This window comes from Pundamilia nyererei, unplaced genomic scaffold (assembly GCF_000239375.1).
Source record: "Pundamilia nyererei isolate P.nyererei 1_Seehausen unplaced genomic scaffold, PunNye1.0 scaffold00002, whole genome shotgun sequence".
NCBI classification, from domain to species: Eukaryota; Metazoa; Chordata; class Actinopteri; order Cichliformes; family Cichlidae; genus Pundamilia; species Pundamilia nyererei.
The window spans coordinates 346012-359598 of NW_005187403.1; the positions used below are offsets into that span (position 1 = coordinate 346012).

Genomic DNA, 13587 nt, shown 5'->3' on the forward strand with positions numbered 1-13587 from the left:
CATCACATGTCTTCCGTTCACATACATTTCCATTCCATCCAAGTCTGTTCACCAACCTATCTAGCCTTGGGATACTCTCTACCATTTCGTCTAACTTACTAAATTCCTCTTTCTCTTCTTTGTCTTCCAACCTCTGGGATATATGGATTGACAACATTTTACATCACCCCTTTGATTTCCAGCTTCAAACTCATGCCTCATGCCTTCTCTTCCTTCAAAACTACCTCTGCTCCATTTCTCTTCCCAGGTGGAAGGGAAGAACTTGCTTCCTTTCTGCCACGTCTCCTGGACACACAGTGTATCTATCTACAGTAAGATACAGTAAATGTGACTGACAGTCTGAAAGCTGCATTAATGTCCAAAGACTAAGCGTCCACGAATAAGGCACGTTGTTGTCCGCCTCTGTGTTCTAATAAACGTTTATTGCCTCACATTAACAGTGTCTCAGATATATCTCTTGCTCTTATAATACCTCTTTGTTCGCTTCTAGTCGATAGCGCGCATGCGCCATGATAGATCTCCTTCATTGTGCCCTGTCCCCGTTATAAGCATTTCCAAGCTAGGTTAGCTGTCAATTCACTCCACCGGATCACGCCAGGGACGCTCCGGGCTGTGCAGACTCCTTTTGCAAATACCTTTGCTGCATCGGTAACAGTGCTGATAAATGTTAAACACATCGCTGATCTTTATAACCCCTGCGTAGTTATTTATATGTGCTGTTGCTTCTTTGAGAATTGTGCGTTTATCTCCAAGGTTAGATGTCCAGCTAGCATGTTGTAACGGTATAGCTAACGGTATCTGTTATGTAATGATGTTTAGCTTTGCAGTGCACAGTTAAATCCTTTGGTTCATTGGTTTCTAGAGCTCCATTGCAGCGACACAGAACGGTCAAGCTAGGCACGGATTTAGCAGCCGTACCAGTGGGGTTTCTGTTTAGCTGGATATAAAAGTGTGCGTGCGTGTGTGTGCTTGGGAAAGGAGTAGGGTGTCACTAATATGCTCGCAACTATCATATTTTTTGCTTGTTAGTGTGTCAGTGCAACTTAGACAGCAACCAGCTAACTGACTGTCAAACCCCCTACACGCCTTCCTCCCGGCCATCTGCTATCCTTTGTCCCAACTAAGAGATGCAGCACTGAACGTTTGCGATGAGCAGAACGAGCTGTTGTTTAGCATTGGTCACTTGGGAACTTATCTATACCAGCTGCTTGTACACATAAGGTAATAGTCCGATTATAACGGCAGTATATTCAGTAGAGAAAGAAACACGGAGCCCCCCTTTTGTATGCTATCCCACATTGAGTTTTTTGTTCTTCATGCAGCAATCGTAGCCGGTTCATGAGTTAGCGCGCGTGTACAAATATATGGAAATGTGGCTTTATCTTATTTACCAAATTATTTTGCACATGTCTCGTTTAGAGCTCCGTGTGAGTCTATTTAGAGTTACATCAGTCATCAGTACAGTACCGCTAGTTTCTCATTTCCTTGCTCTTACTGTGAGTGCATATCTTGTCACACACACACACACACACACACACCCAAACGTGTGTGCAGTGGTTTCCTATAATATAATATAATATAATATAATATAATATAATATAATATAATAACAACATAGTAGGTAGGTAGGGTAGGTTACCATAAGTGCAGTAATAACAGCAGATGTTTCATCAAATATAATGAGAGTAAGAGAGAGCCAGAGCCTGATAATTACAGTACTGCTGTCAGAACTAAAGTCAACTCGCTTTACCACAGTATATGCTTTAGTAGAAGACCATTACAAATACGCAAGAAAGAGCTCTTGGCGTACAGTAGCTAGAGGGAATTACCTACAAACTGCTGCCACTTTGCTGTTTGCACCCTGCATACTAATTATCAAAGGTTTACTCACTTTAACACCTTGTAAAAGTCATCATCATCAATGGCATGCATCTCACAACAACCAAAATGCAGCAGAACTTGATTCATGTTCACTGTGGCAACTGTTTAAATTCTTATGTTTCGTGGAAACTGGTTTGAATCCAAGTGGACATGTTAGTTGTGGTTTTAACATTGGCGTAGCTTCTTTTAGGTTGACACTGTGTAAAACACAGCTTAGCTTTGTTATTTGGTCCTGTATTGCGCTGTAGATGTTCATGTACAGGTTATGGTTCATTCTTATATTGTCTGTCAAAGCTCTTGAGATCACGAGGAAAAAGAGATACAGAACAGAGCAGTTAACCCAGGTGTTTGTGCAGCTTGTGAATCCCATGTGAAACCACTGTAGCTCTCCAGGTCGTAACCGCTGACTGGTGGTGTAGTAAACACAGAACAGCATAGAGTTGAACCTAATGGATTGGGCATTGAAACAGTTTTCTGCTTGAGGTTTTTTGGACCTTCCTGACTCAGTGCATTGCTTGGTGGCTCTTCTTGCTTAACCAAAGTACACCAGTTTCTGCCTGAATACTGTTGTTTGCTTAAAAGGAGTCTATCAAAGAACAGCTTGTTCCCTTCTGCTGGATGTCAATAGGTAACCCGACTGTTTAATCAGGTACAGGCAGTTATTGCATTCAGTAGGTACACGGGAGTCCATCCTAACAAAATGGGGACTTCAGCAAAAAATCTCAAACGTCAGCAACTTTCAAAAAGGTTCTGGTGACTGTAGAGACAGTGAAGAATGAAGTACAATGAAAATCATTATCATGTTCAAGAACCCAGTTTGAGAATGGCTTGTGATCTTGATGGAACCTGTTTCCAGTTCTTGGCTGACAGGCGGTCTTCTGCTGCTGCAACTCATGTGCTTCATGGTTCAACATGTTGTGAATTCACAGATGCTCTTCTGCATACCTTAGTTGTGATGAGTGGTTATTTGAGTTACTGTTGCATTCCTGTCAGCTTTAAGCAGTCTGACCATTGTGCTCTGACTTCTTGCATCAAGGCATTTTCATGGAGAATTGCTGCTCACTGGATAGTTTCTCTGTTTCAGACATGCTCTGCAAACATTCTCTGTTCTCAGTTTAAACTTTAGCAGGTCATGACCATCTTTATACCCATGCCTTAATGCAGTGGCCTTGTTATTGGCTGATTAGATATTTTTTTTAAAAAAGCAGCTGAATATGTATATCTAGTGAAGTAACCTGTGACTATATACAAAAACCACTGAGACTTTAACTTTTGTTAAGTGCTCATTCAGTATGAGCACTTAACTGAGCAGTATAACCAATTGATGAACAACATGGATGGTCATACCCTGTTTCTAAAGATGAGTTTTTACTGCTAAGCCTTTAAACACTTGTGTAGAATATTGTGAAGTTTCAAATTTGACAAAAGAAACATCTGCCTTTATCTTCTCCAGCACAATGGCTGTCCCTCCAGCATACTCAGACCTGGGCAAGGCCGCCAAAGATATATTCAGCAAGGGATATGGTGAGCACTGTTTTAAGCTTAGGAGTAAATTATTAACTGTGGGGAATTCCTAAAGTACAACTTATTCTGTGTGCTTCTTATCCACACTACACATTTAATAAATACACTGATGTGAACAGAACTAAAAGTCTGGATATAATTTCAGACATTAGATACTCATTTTTTGAACGCTGAAATTACAGTTTTGTACATATAAGGTACATATTTGTTTTTTGAAGGAGATACCAGTATGTACAAAAAATATATAATTTATGTATGAATTCATGGAGTATATAAATTGTATAAATCTAACAACAGACAAGAGTCTCTAAAGGAAGCTGAATGAAATGGAGAACTGTCAGAGCAGCACCTCGAATGTGGTGAAGCACTTGAGAATGAGCAGATGTAACTGGTAAGCAGTGATTGAATTTTAAAAAACAAAAGAAATCAACTTGTCTTTTAGTAAATAAATTGGGTGCCCGCCAGCATACCTGGGCAGCCTGTCCAAGTAAAGTCTGTGTAGGAAACCGTGAAGGAAGGTTTACAAGCTCGTCTGTTGCTCGTTTAACATTTTAAAATGATGTTACAGCTAGTCTGACCACAACGTGGCTTAGTCTTTACAATTAATAAACCACCTTTGTGGAGGAAATCTATCTAAAAATGTTAAATTATGCCTTTTTAAACCTTCCTGTCTCTGATTTGTCTTGCACATAATAACTATTAACTCATATTTTGTAATCAATCAGGCTTTGGTGTTGTGAAGCTGGACCTCAAGACCAAATCACAAAGCGGAGTGGTGAGAACACTTTTTTCTTTTCATGTTCTTTCTTTATTCTTCACCTTTCCTTTGCCTTTTCATGCTAATCTCTAACCTCCAAATCCTGCTGCACAGGTACCCTCTCATGCTCAATGCCTTATTTAATTACAGTAACTGGACTCCTGCTGTGACTCGGAGCTGAAAGGGATTTAAAGCTGTTTTCACACATAAACTATACCTCTGAACTCTTTAGACATTGTGCTGCCTGCACGAAGGCAGAAGTCCAGACAGACTGGACATTAAATCTCTGTGTGGCAATTTGATAGGTGATTGTTTAGAGAATTCATAGCAAGTGACTGAATGTCATATACTGTCTGTGCTGCTTCCTTCAGGTGACCCTCACCTTAACCAAACAGAGTTATTTCCATTAGAACACGTCTGTTGAGTTCATGTGTAAAAACATCTCAGGTGGACGAATGTGGACCTGCTTGGCTTAATGTGCTCTCTGTTCTTGAGAAACATGACAGGCCTGCAGGTGTGCATTTGTGGCTTGTCTGTCTCTCTGGTCACCTTTCCTAACCCCTGCTCTGTCTCCACGCTGCTGCCCTGGACTGCTCGCTCTCTAATGTAGATGGTAAGATCGGTGTCAGGGCTGACTGCTCTGTCTGTCTGTGTAACTCAGAACAAGTTTCCATGGATTTCTGTTCTGTTAACTTACCTAAACCTTTGTTCAATTACAAGTCATTTTTTCAGTTGTTATTGTGGTTAAGTTGTTTTTTTGTCTTTATAATATTCATAAAGCATGAAAAAATGATTTTCTCTCTCTTCACACTCATTTATACTATTTCCATTTCTTTATGGAGATTGTCTTTACTTTGGGTTGTACTCCTTTACATTATTTTTGCATTATTATACCTGACCAAACAGTATGTTGTATGATTGATAAAATGCCAGAAAATGGAGAAGAATATTATTAAGCTATTATATTAATTTCAGGCTCAATATTTAAATGTTTTGTGCTACCTTTACTGCTCAAAATAGTCCTGTATTTATGTTTTATTTGGTCTTTATTTCACTGGTGGAAACGAGACATTTTAGCTTCTCTTCTTTTTTAGCCACTGATTGGTTACATTTTGAACAGAAAAGGTTTGAACAGTGGGTGGGTGGGGCTTCGGTGCTCATCACTAGTGCTGTGTGCCTGAGAATACCATGTGAGGGATATTTCCCTGCTGACATCATGCTTAGCCAAGAGTTTAAAAAAAAACTTCTGAAAACGACTGTTTAGAGCAGTCAGGGTAGTTGTAAACAACCAGTCCTCATTATTTGAAACTTTGAACATGTTCAGTGGTAAATGTCTTTTTACTCAAGCGTCATTCACACAATCTCACACACACACACACTTTTTTCTGTATCCAAGCCCTTTGTCTAACATTTGCGCATACACTCCCACTTCAGCGGATGCATCAGAGGCAACTCGGTGTTAAGTATATTTCCCAATAAATTGAGAATAAATTGGCGGGGAATCGAGGCACCGATCTTCCTTTACCTCCTGAGTCACAGCCACCCCAAACAGCCATCATTGTAATAAGATATGTATGAGAGAAAATAAGGAAAAGAAGAGACTTGGAGGAATTTAAAAACGGGAAGAAAGCAAAAAGATACATTGGGTGGCAGGGCTGCACTACACTTTTATAGCTATTTAAAAAAAATCTGAATGGCATTGTTTCATTATTCTGTCAACAGCCCCCTTTACTCTAGAGCAAAACAGCTCAGTAACTTTGATTGTGGTGTTCTGTATTATAGGATGAATCGAATGACTTAACACTGATCAGTTTGCAGTTACCCAGGGAAATGACTAGGGCTGTTCCTGGTCAGTTACTAGGTAATTGATGAGGTCCTTAGTCACACAATCTTTCTTAAATGCCATAAAATGTCACCTGAGTGTGTTAAAGATGGAAGCAGCGTCTGTGTTTGTTTGGTAGCTTCAGTAATGGTGACTAAGCTTTTAGAACAGTTTAACTTGGACATTAGGGCTGTTCGATATAACGATATATATCGGATGATGATATAAAAACATCTATCGTTTCATTTTACGCTATCGTTTGTTTCGTGGTGTCGCAAAATAAACTGTTTACGGCAATATTTTTTCATCATTTTGATGGTCACTGTTACAACTCCAGCTACACGATGCCCAGCTGGAAACACTTCAAGCAAGTCGAGCTGCCCGAGAGTCACAGAATTTACAGAAAATGTTACATTTTTGTGATTTATATCGTTATCGACGATAGAATTCTTATATCGGGATATGAGATTTTGGTCATATCGCACAGCCCTATTGGACATCATGTGCTATGAAGGCCTTTGTCACAACATGATGCATGTATTAGTCAGTCTCTAATACAGCTGCATTGACTTTTCTTATATTTGTGTCTGAATTGAGATTTGCTAAAGGACCATCTCTTTGGACTCACAGAAGTACAATCACAGAAACTGTGCTGCCGTTGTCTCAGTTCGTTGACAGATTTTCACACGGAGATATGTTGTTGATTCATATACATATGTTGTTTTGCGACGCATACATAGTGTGTGGTGATGACTTATCTGATCATTACCTCAGGTTTTTTTTCTGCTTTGACATGTAAAATGGAATTAGTTATCGTTAGCACACACTGAAAGACTTGTCGATACAAAAATCATCAGCAGGGCACCACTTTAAATGTACTTTGTAATAAAGAATTTATTTAGAGAAAAGCCCTGATTGTAATTTAAATCAAATATAATTTGCTTTGAAAATGAAATTTGAAATAAAAAAACAAAACAAAAACAATGCCACATGTTGCATTACTTTTTAACAGATTACAGATTTCTGTACAATACTACCTTAAGTAATTTGGAACACTATCTAACTCGTATTACCTTTCAGATATTATTTTACTGGCAATGATGTTGGCAAGCTAGATACCGTTAGCTAGCTAGCTGTAATTGGGCTGTGCTGTATAAATCTGTGATCGTTAGCTGAGAGGGTTAGCTTATAAAATACATTGAAAAGTGCCAGCTAAATTCAGGCTCAGGATATTGATTAATTAGCTGACCTTACCTTCTGTTATAAAGTGCTTTTTTTTTTATTGGTGGTTCAATCCCTGCCTTCTCCAGTCTGCCAAAGTATCATTGGGCAAAGTACTGAATCCCAAGTTGGTTTTTGACGCATCCATCACATGAAAGAATTGGATTAATGTTACACAGAAAGCACTTAGGTATAGAAAAAAGTGCCTGTATGAATATAGGTTAAAGAGGCATGTTGTATAAGATCCAGTCCATTTAATATTGTTTACATTTGCTACAGCATTCATGTGTGGTAGCTGTATATATATATCTCTATTCTATACACATCCGGTAACATTTAGAGGGATCTTAAATGGAATCTAAAATCATCTTGGCATCCGGTAACATTTTTGACAATATTGTGATTTTAGTGACACAAGGCTAAAAGCCAATTCTGGGACATGTCTGAACCATGCTGCGTTGAATTTGGTGGAATCTTCATTGTTGACTTGAATGGGTGTGATCGGAACTAGAATACATTTCTGCTGGTAGGACTGATGTTGATATGCCAGTACAGAAAAATGTCTTATTAACATTGGGAGGTGGATTTGTGTTTTTCTAATGACTTGGCACTGTTCTTACTCATTTCACTATGCATAAAAGCAGTCTAATCTTATTTTAATAAATGCAAGTCAGGGCAACAGCCACTGTCTGAGAATTACATTGCATTCTTACATATATTTTTCAAGGTTCTCTTTTTTCCTTTGTTTTTAAGCATGCACTCTTGTTTAGAAAAAGTGTTCTAGTGCTTATTGTCAGTGGCAGTTTAGATAATCACTTTGTTGTAATCATCATGTTTATCATTGTTTTTGTGTTCACTTTGTTTGTCTTCTGCCTCATTAGTGTCTTGCATGCATTCATCTGTGAGACTGTCTTATTATGTCAGTGTATCTGTATTGTTTAATATGTAGAGTACATGCTGATGATTATCACTGTATTTTTGACATGACTAATTATATTTGGTCTCAGTTCCTTTTTCCATTTTGATATCCAACAATTCAACAATCTGCGCAACAATACCCTGCATTCCACACTCATGCTTTGTGCTAATTGGTCCTTCACCAGGAGTTCAACACATCTGGCTCCAGTAACACAGATACAGGGAAGGCCTCAGGGAGCCTGGAGACCAAGTACAAGATGAAGGAGCTAGGCCTGAGCATCAACCAGAAGTGGAACACAGATAACACCCTGGGTACTGAAGTCACTGTGGAGGACCAGGTGTGTGTTTGTGGTTAAGAAACTGATTTAATTGTTTAAATGTTCCTAAAAAAAACTATTGACTCCAAGTTTTACTTTACCTATAGCTGGCTCAAGGACTGAAAGTTGGCTTGGATACATCTTTTGTACCAAACACAGGGTGAGACTCCATTTATTGGTTTGTGTGACTTATACTGTGTTATGTAATCAGTATTAACTTTGGGTCAATCCTGGATAAACAGAGTGCTGACTCTTTTTTCCACTCTTGCCTTGTTAATAATTAGCTGCATGCTTTAAACTTCTTTTATCCTCAAATTCAGTCCTCCTTTTTAAACCTTTAACTACCGATATAGTAAAAGCTGTACACTTAGTTTACTAATATTTTCCAAATCTGATAGATCAACAGATAAGAGAAGTTTTCATCCAGCTGACCTCACTCTTTACATGTTATTGTGTGCTGACAAAAGATGGACACACATAGAGGTTCCTATAATTATTAGTAACATCTAACAACTACACCTCGAATATATTCAAATTTGAAAGTTCTTCTGCGTACTTCAATGCCTCTAATAATTAATGTTGTTATTCTTACTTATTGTATCCACGTTGATGTATAGTAATGTACCGCTACAGAGTCTCAAAGAATAAGCTGATTTCTCAGTGTCTTATATTTCCTTTAACTTATTGGCCACTCTGTTTCTCTTGGCATGCCCTTATCAAAGCATTCCCTCTCTACTAATATATTTTTGACTTTCCTACTCTGTCTGTGTCAGAATCTAATTAGAGTTGTGTTAACAGTAATAACAGAACATGTCAGCTTATGCAAAAGTGTGGCTCATTCATGTGGTTTAAATAGTTTTTTAACAGCATGGAGCTGTGTGATCTGGGAATTCAATACATCATATTGTTTCCAGATAAGTTGGAATTTATTGTTGTCATTGGTTTTGGTATTTTAATGGCTCATCACTGTGATTAACCAACTTTTCAGCAAGAAGAGTGGCAAGCTCAAGACTGGCTACAAGCGTGACTATATGAATATTGGCTGCGATGTTGACTTTGAGGGTCCCATCATCCACGCTTCTGCTGTGTTGGGCTATGAAGGCTGGCTGGCAGGCTATCAGATGGCCTTTGATACGGCCAAATCCAAACTGGCTCAGAACAACTTTGCACTCGGATACAGGGCCGGGGACTTCCAGCTTCACACCAATGTGTGAGTGATTTTACATACGTACATAAACAGTTTGTGAAGATGCTTTGTTGCTTTTCAAATCATGGGCATCACATATCTAACTTCTGTTGCTGTAGTCAAAGCTCTGCACAAAAACCTGCTGGGTGGAAGCATTTTTTTTAAAGGTTGTTCAAACCCACAGACAGAATATCCTCATATTGGACTTGATTTGCTTCTACCCCTCTACCCTTCTACCCCAAGAGCAACTACCCCACAGGATTTGTGTCTCCTCCCATCTCGAACCAGACTTTTCTCATGGAAATGTTCACTTGGAACTGATTTGAATTTAGTGGCAAATTGTCCCAGTGACCTAAAACACATTTTTGGGCATCAGTTACTAATTTCATTATGGGTTGTCATAAGTGGAATACAAAGAGGGATGAATTTATAATTTGGAGACTGGTCTGCAGCATAGACTTCTGTTTGCTTAAGTAAATAAATGTCTGTTCTCTCTCAGTAATGACGGGACTGAGTTTGGCGGCTCCATCTACCAAAAGGTAAATGACGAGTTGGAGACAGCGGTTACTCTGGCCTGGACAGCTGGCAGCAACAACACTCGTTTCGGCATTGCTGCCAAATACAAGCTGGACAAAGATGCCTCTCTGTCTGTGAGGACTGACTCTTCACATTCACATGCACTGTTGCTGAAGCATATTCTCACAAACCATTGTGCTGTTGTGTCTGACGCCTTGTCATGTTTCCCCTACAGGCCAAAGTGAACAATGCCAGTCTGATCGGAATAGGCTACACCCAGAGCCTTCGACCAGGTGAGTTACCTTCCTCAACTGTGCCATTGGCACCCAGCAAAATACTTTCCCAACCTACACAGGAAGATATTGGTTGTCTAAAAATACAACCCCATTTCCAAAAAAACTGATATCTTTCAATTAAATTCAATTTTATTTATGTCGCACCATTTACAACAGCAGTTGCCTCAAGGCGCTTTATATTGTAAGGTAAAGACCATACAATACAATGGTATATAATATGTAAATCCATGACTTGCAAATCTCACAAACTGAATTTTTATTCAGAATAGAAAGTAAAAAAAATCACTTGTTTAAACTAAGTTTAGTATAAAAATTCTAAGAAAAAAAATAGGTCATAATGAATTTGATGGCAGTAACACAGTAGTACGTTAATGTCTAGATAATGAGGAAACCAGTTGCTGGACATTTGCGAGGGGAATGTTTTCATATTCTTGTTGCATATATGATTCTAAGCAAACAACAGTTTGTGATGCACCAAATATTTTTAGTTGGTTTAAGGCAGGGGTGTCAAACTCAAATACACAGTGGGCCAAAATTCAAAACTGGAACAAAGTCGCGGGCTAACATTAATATTTATTGAAAAAAAAATCTTCCTCCAGATATAAGAATGAATCTTTTCTTATGGACTCAAACAAGTTTTGCTGAAAAACTGAATATGGAACAAGCAAAGCTTAATACTAAACAATATATATATTAGCTGTATAATACCAGTAGGCCAGCTCTAATAGTAATTTGGTATGGCTTCGCGGGCCAAATGTAATTAGGCTGCGGGCCAAATTTGGACCGCGGGCCAGAGTTTGACACCTATGGTTTAAGGTCTAGACTGCAGACAGGCCAGTTAAGCAGCTAGAATCTTCAAATATGAAGCCATGCTCCTGTAACATATACAGTATGGAGTTTAGCACAGTCTGAACCATGAACGCTCTTCCCTGTAAAAGATCTTGTCTGTTTACTAAAACCATAGAACTTTCCCTATTAATGGTGCATTTTAGATCCTGAGATATTCAAAGTCTTCACAATTATATATTACATCTTAACGTAAAATTAAAGTACATTATTCTAAAAATATTCTGAATATCAACTTTTTTTTCCCTGCAGACTCAAATATCTCCCTGTCTTTACTTCTTAGAAACTCTAGCTCTCTGAAATGCTCTCTTTATACCCATACCCCCATACTCATGTTATTGACCTTTTGCTCTTGTCCCAGCTATTTTGAAATGTATGGCTGCCACCAAATTAAAAGCTAATAGTTTTCATGAAATAGTAAAATGTAAACATTTGAAATGTTTGTGTTTTTTTAATGTTCTAGTGTGAATAAAATATGAGTTTATGATGTTTGCAAGTCATTGCACTTTGTTTTATTTACATGTTACACAGCATAACAACTTGTTTGGTTGTACAAAATGTTTTTATTTTAACCCGTTTCAGTCGATCGAAAATTTGAAGCTTGTGAGGGCAACCTTGACTAAGAAATTCAGGAGTTAAGATCTTGATCAAGCAAGAAGGGGCAAACCATGTGCTTTGAAATTTACACCACACACTTATACAGGATAGTTAGGATAGGATAGACGCACTGATACTCGTGCCCCCATGTCAACTTTTTTGAACAGGTCTAAAATTGAAAGTGTATCTACAACGTTATGACTGTGTCTGTGCAGGTGTTAAGGTCACCCTCTCAGCTCTCATTGATGGCAAGAACTTCAACGCCGGCGGACACAAAGTCGGCATGGGCTTCGAGGTTGAAGCGTAAACACGAAACCTACCAATAAAGAAGAAGAAGCCCACTTCAGCACTTAGTTTTCGGCACCCTCCTATCACGATAACTTGTCTCCTTCTCTTGTCTCTGGACTCTCCCTCACACACCCCTCCCTTGTTCATACTTCTGATGAGCATTTCTGACAGTAATAGTCAAGTCTTAGCATTATGCTTAAAAAGTTGTGTGGCTGATCCTGAAACTGGCGGTGCATAGTTGTGGGGAATTGTTTTTATGGCGTTTGAAATAACTATTTATTTCCCTGTAGGTCTTGAATGAAGTAGTTGTTGGTGTACATGTGTAGCTCATTTAAAGCTTCAGTACTGAGTTATTACTGCATTCCTAAAAGCATGTCAAATGAAGGGTTGGATGCAGAGCTTAAAGCTTATTTGCTTGGTTAAAAAAGGTGCAGAGTGTCTGTCGTCGCTTTATTTTTGTATCCATTTGAACGGTTTTGGCTTTTTTTGCTGCAATCCAAGGACTATTTAATCCATGTCATTGTTTTCATACAACACATATCATTAAATATTGAAGTAGTGGTGGATGAAGTTAAAGACCGATTTCTGGAATGACGACATGAACGATGTTAGATCTATTCTTGCACATGTCTCAAAATGCTTTTTTAGCCCTTTGTGACTTCTGTTTTTGGTAGGTGAAATCAACATAATGGAATCTTCTGGTAGCTCTTTGGGTTTGTTTGTGTTTTTACATTTCTACAGTGTTGTTTTCATCTATCTGTCTCAGCTCAGCGGTCACAATGAAAGTGAGGCTATTTTGCTTCTGTATCTCAGAGGCACCAGTTATCTTAACTTGACTGCCAGCTGTTTCCTCATGTTGCTCGGGGACCTCACTCGTTGCTGTCAGTGATCGTGTCTTCAAAACTATCTCCACTCTTAAGCTCTGTATATTAAAGTACAGGTGCTTGTCCTCCAAGTAATTCCAGTTGAAACACTTGAGGAGTGTTGTGTCCCCAGATGTCTGTCCTGTTACTTTGGTTGGAAATCCTGCATCAGAATGTGTTTCTTGTTCATCTTATGTTGTCATTATTATTATTATTATTATGAGACTTTCTTTTCTTTGTCACATAGACACAGTACCTCATTTTTTCCAGTGTAAACTAAGAGAACTCTAATAATAAAAAAAAAGGGAAAACAGCACCTATTAATGAATTGAATTCTTTGTCTCAATTAATGCCTTCAGTATTTAGTATTATATTGCTCTTACAGTGCAGTGGTGCCCAGGCTTCTGTAGCTGTAGCTGAGCTGAGCATGACTTTTACTATCTTGGGATTTTAAAGATCTAAATAACAAGTGAAGATTGGATCTAACTGAAATGTAGGAGTCATTTTCTTTGCCATTACATACCCAAATAGAGAAGCTTGTAACAGTTGTCAGGC

The 13587-nt window shown here is 38.6% G+C and overlaps 1 protein-coding gene across 3 annotated transcripts; it reads left to right on the plus strand.

Annotated features, from left to right (window-relative positions):
• Positions 1–503: 503 nt before the first annotated feature.
• LOC102213975 (voltage-dependent anion-selective channel protein 2) lies at positions 504–13365 on the plus strand. 3 transcript variants are annotated; one of them, XM_005720019.2, is made up of 10 exons: positions 504–648; positions 3335–3405; positions 4131–4180; positions 4773–4775; positions 8309–8461; positions 8548–8600; positions 9429–9650; positions 10126–10276; positions 10378–10435; positions 12097–13365. In XM_005720019.2, exons 2-10 carry the CDS (start codon positions 3339–3341, stop codon positions 12186–12188), a joined length of 849 nt encoding a protein of 282 aa, XP_005720076.1. In that variant the 5' UTR covers positions 504–648; positions 3335–3338; the 3' UTR covers positions 12189–13365. The 3 variants fall into 3 exon arrangements, with proteins under 3 accessions (XP_005720076.1, XP_005720077.1, XP_005720078.1); XM_005720020.2 differs by lacking the exon at positions 4773–4775; XM_005720021.2 differs by lacking the exons at positions 504–648; positions 3335–3405 and adding an exon at positions 3429–3796.
• Positions 13366–13587: the final 222 nt, after the last annotated feature.

Bases quoted from the DNA above. Each gene is read 5' to 3' on its own strand.
- LOC102213975 (XM_005720019.2), top strand. From the start codon at position 3,339: ATGGCTGTCCCTCCAGCATACTCAGACCTGGGCAAGGCCGCCAAAGAT. The intron at 9,651-10,125 runs GTGAGTGATTTT...GTTCTCTCTCAG, and splicing joins TTCCAGCTTCACACCAATGT to TAATGACGGGACTGAGTTTG. The intron at 10,436-12,096 runs GTGAGTTACCTT...GTGTCTGTGCAG, and splicing joins CACCCAGAGCCTTCGACCAG to GTGTTAAGGTCACCCTCTCA.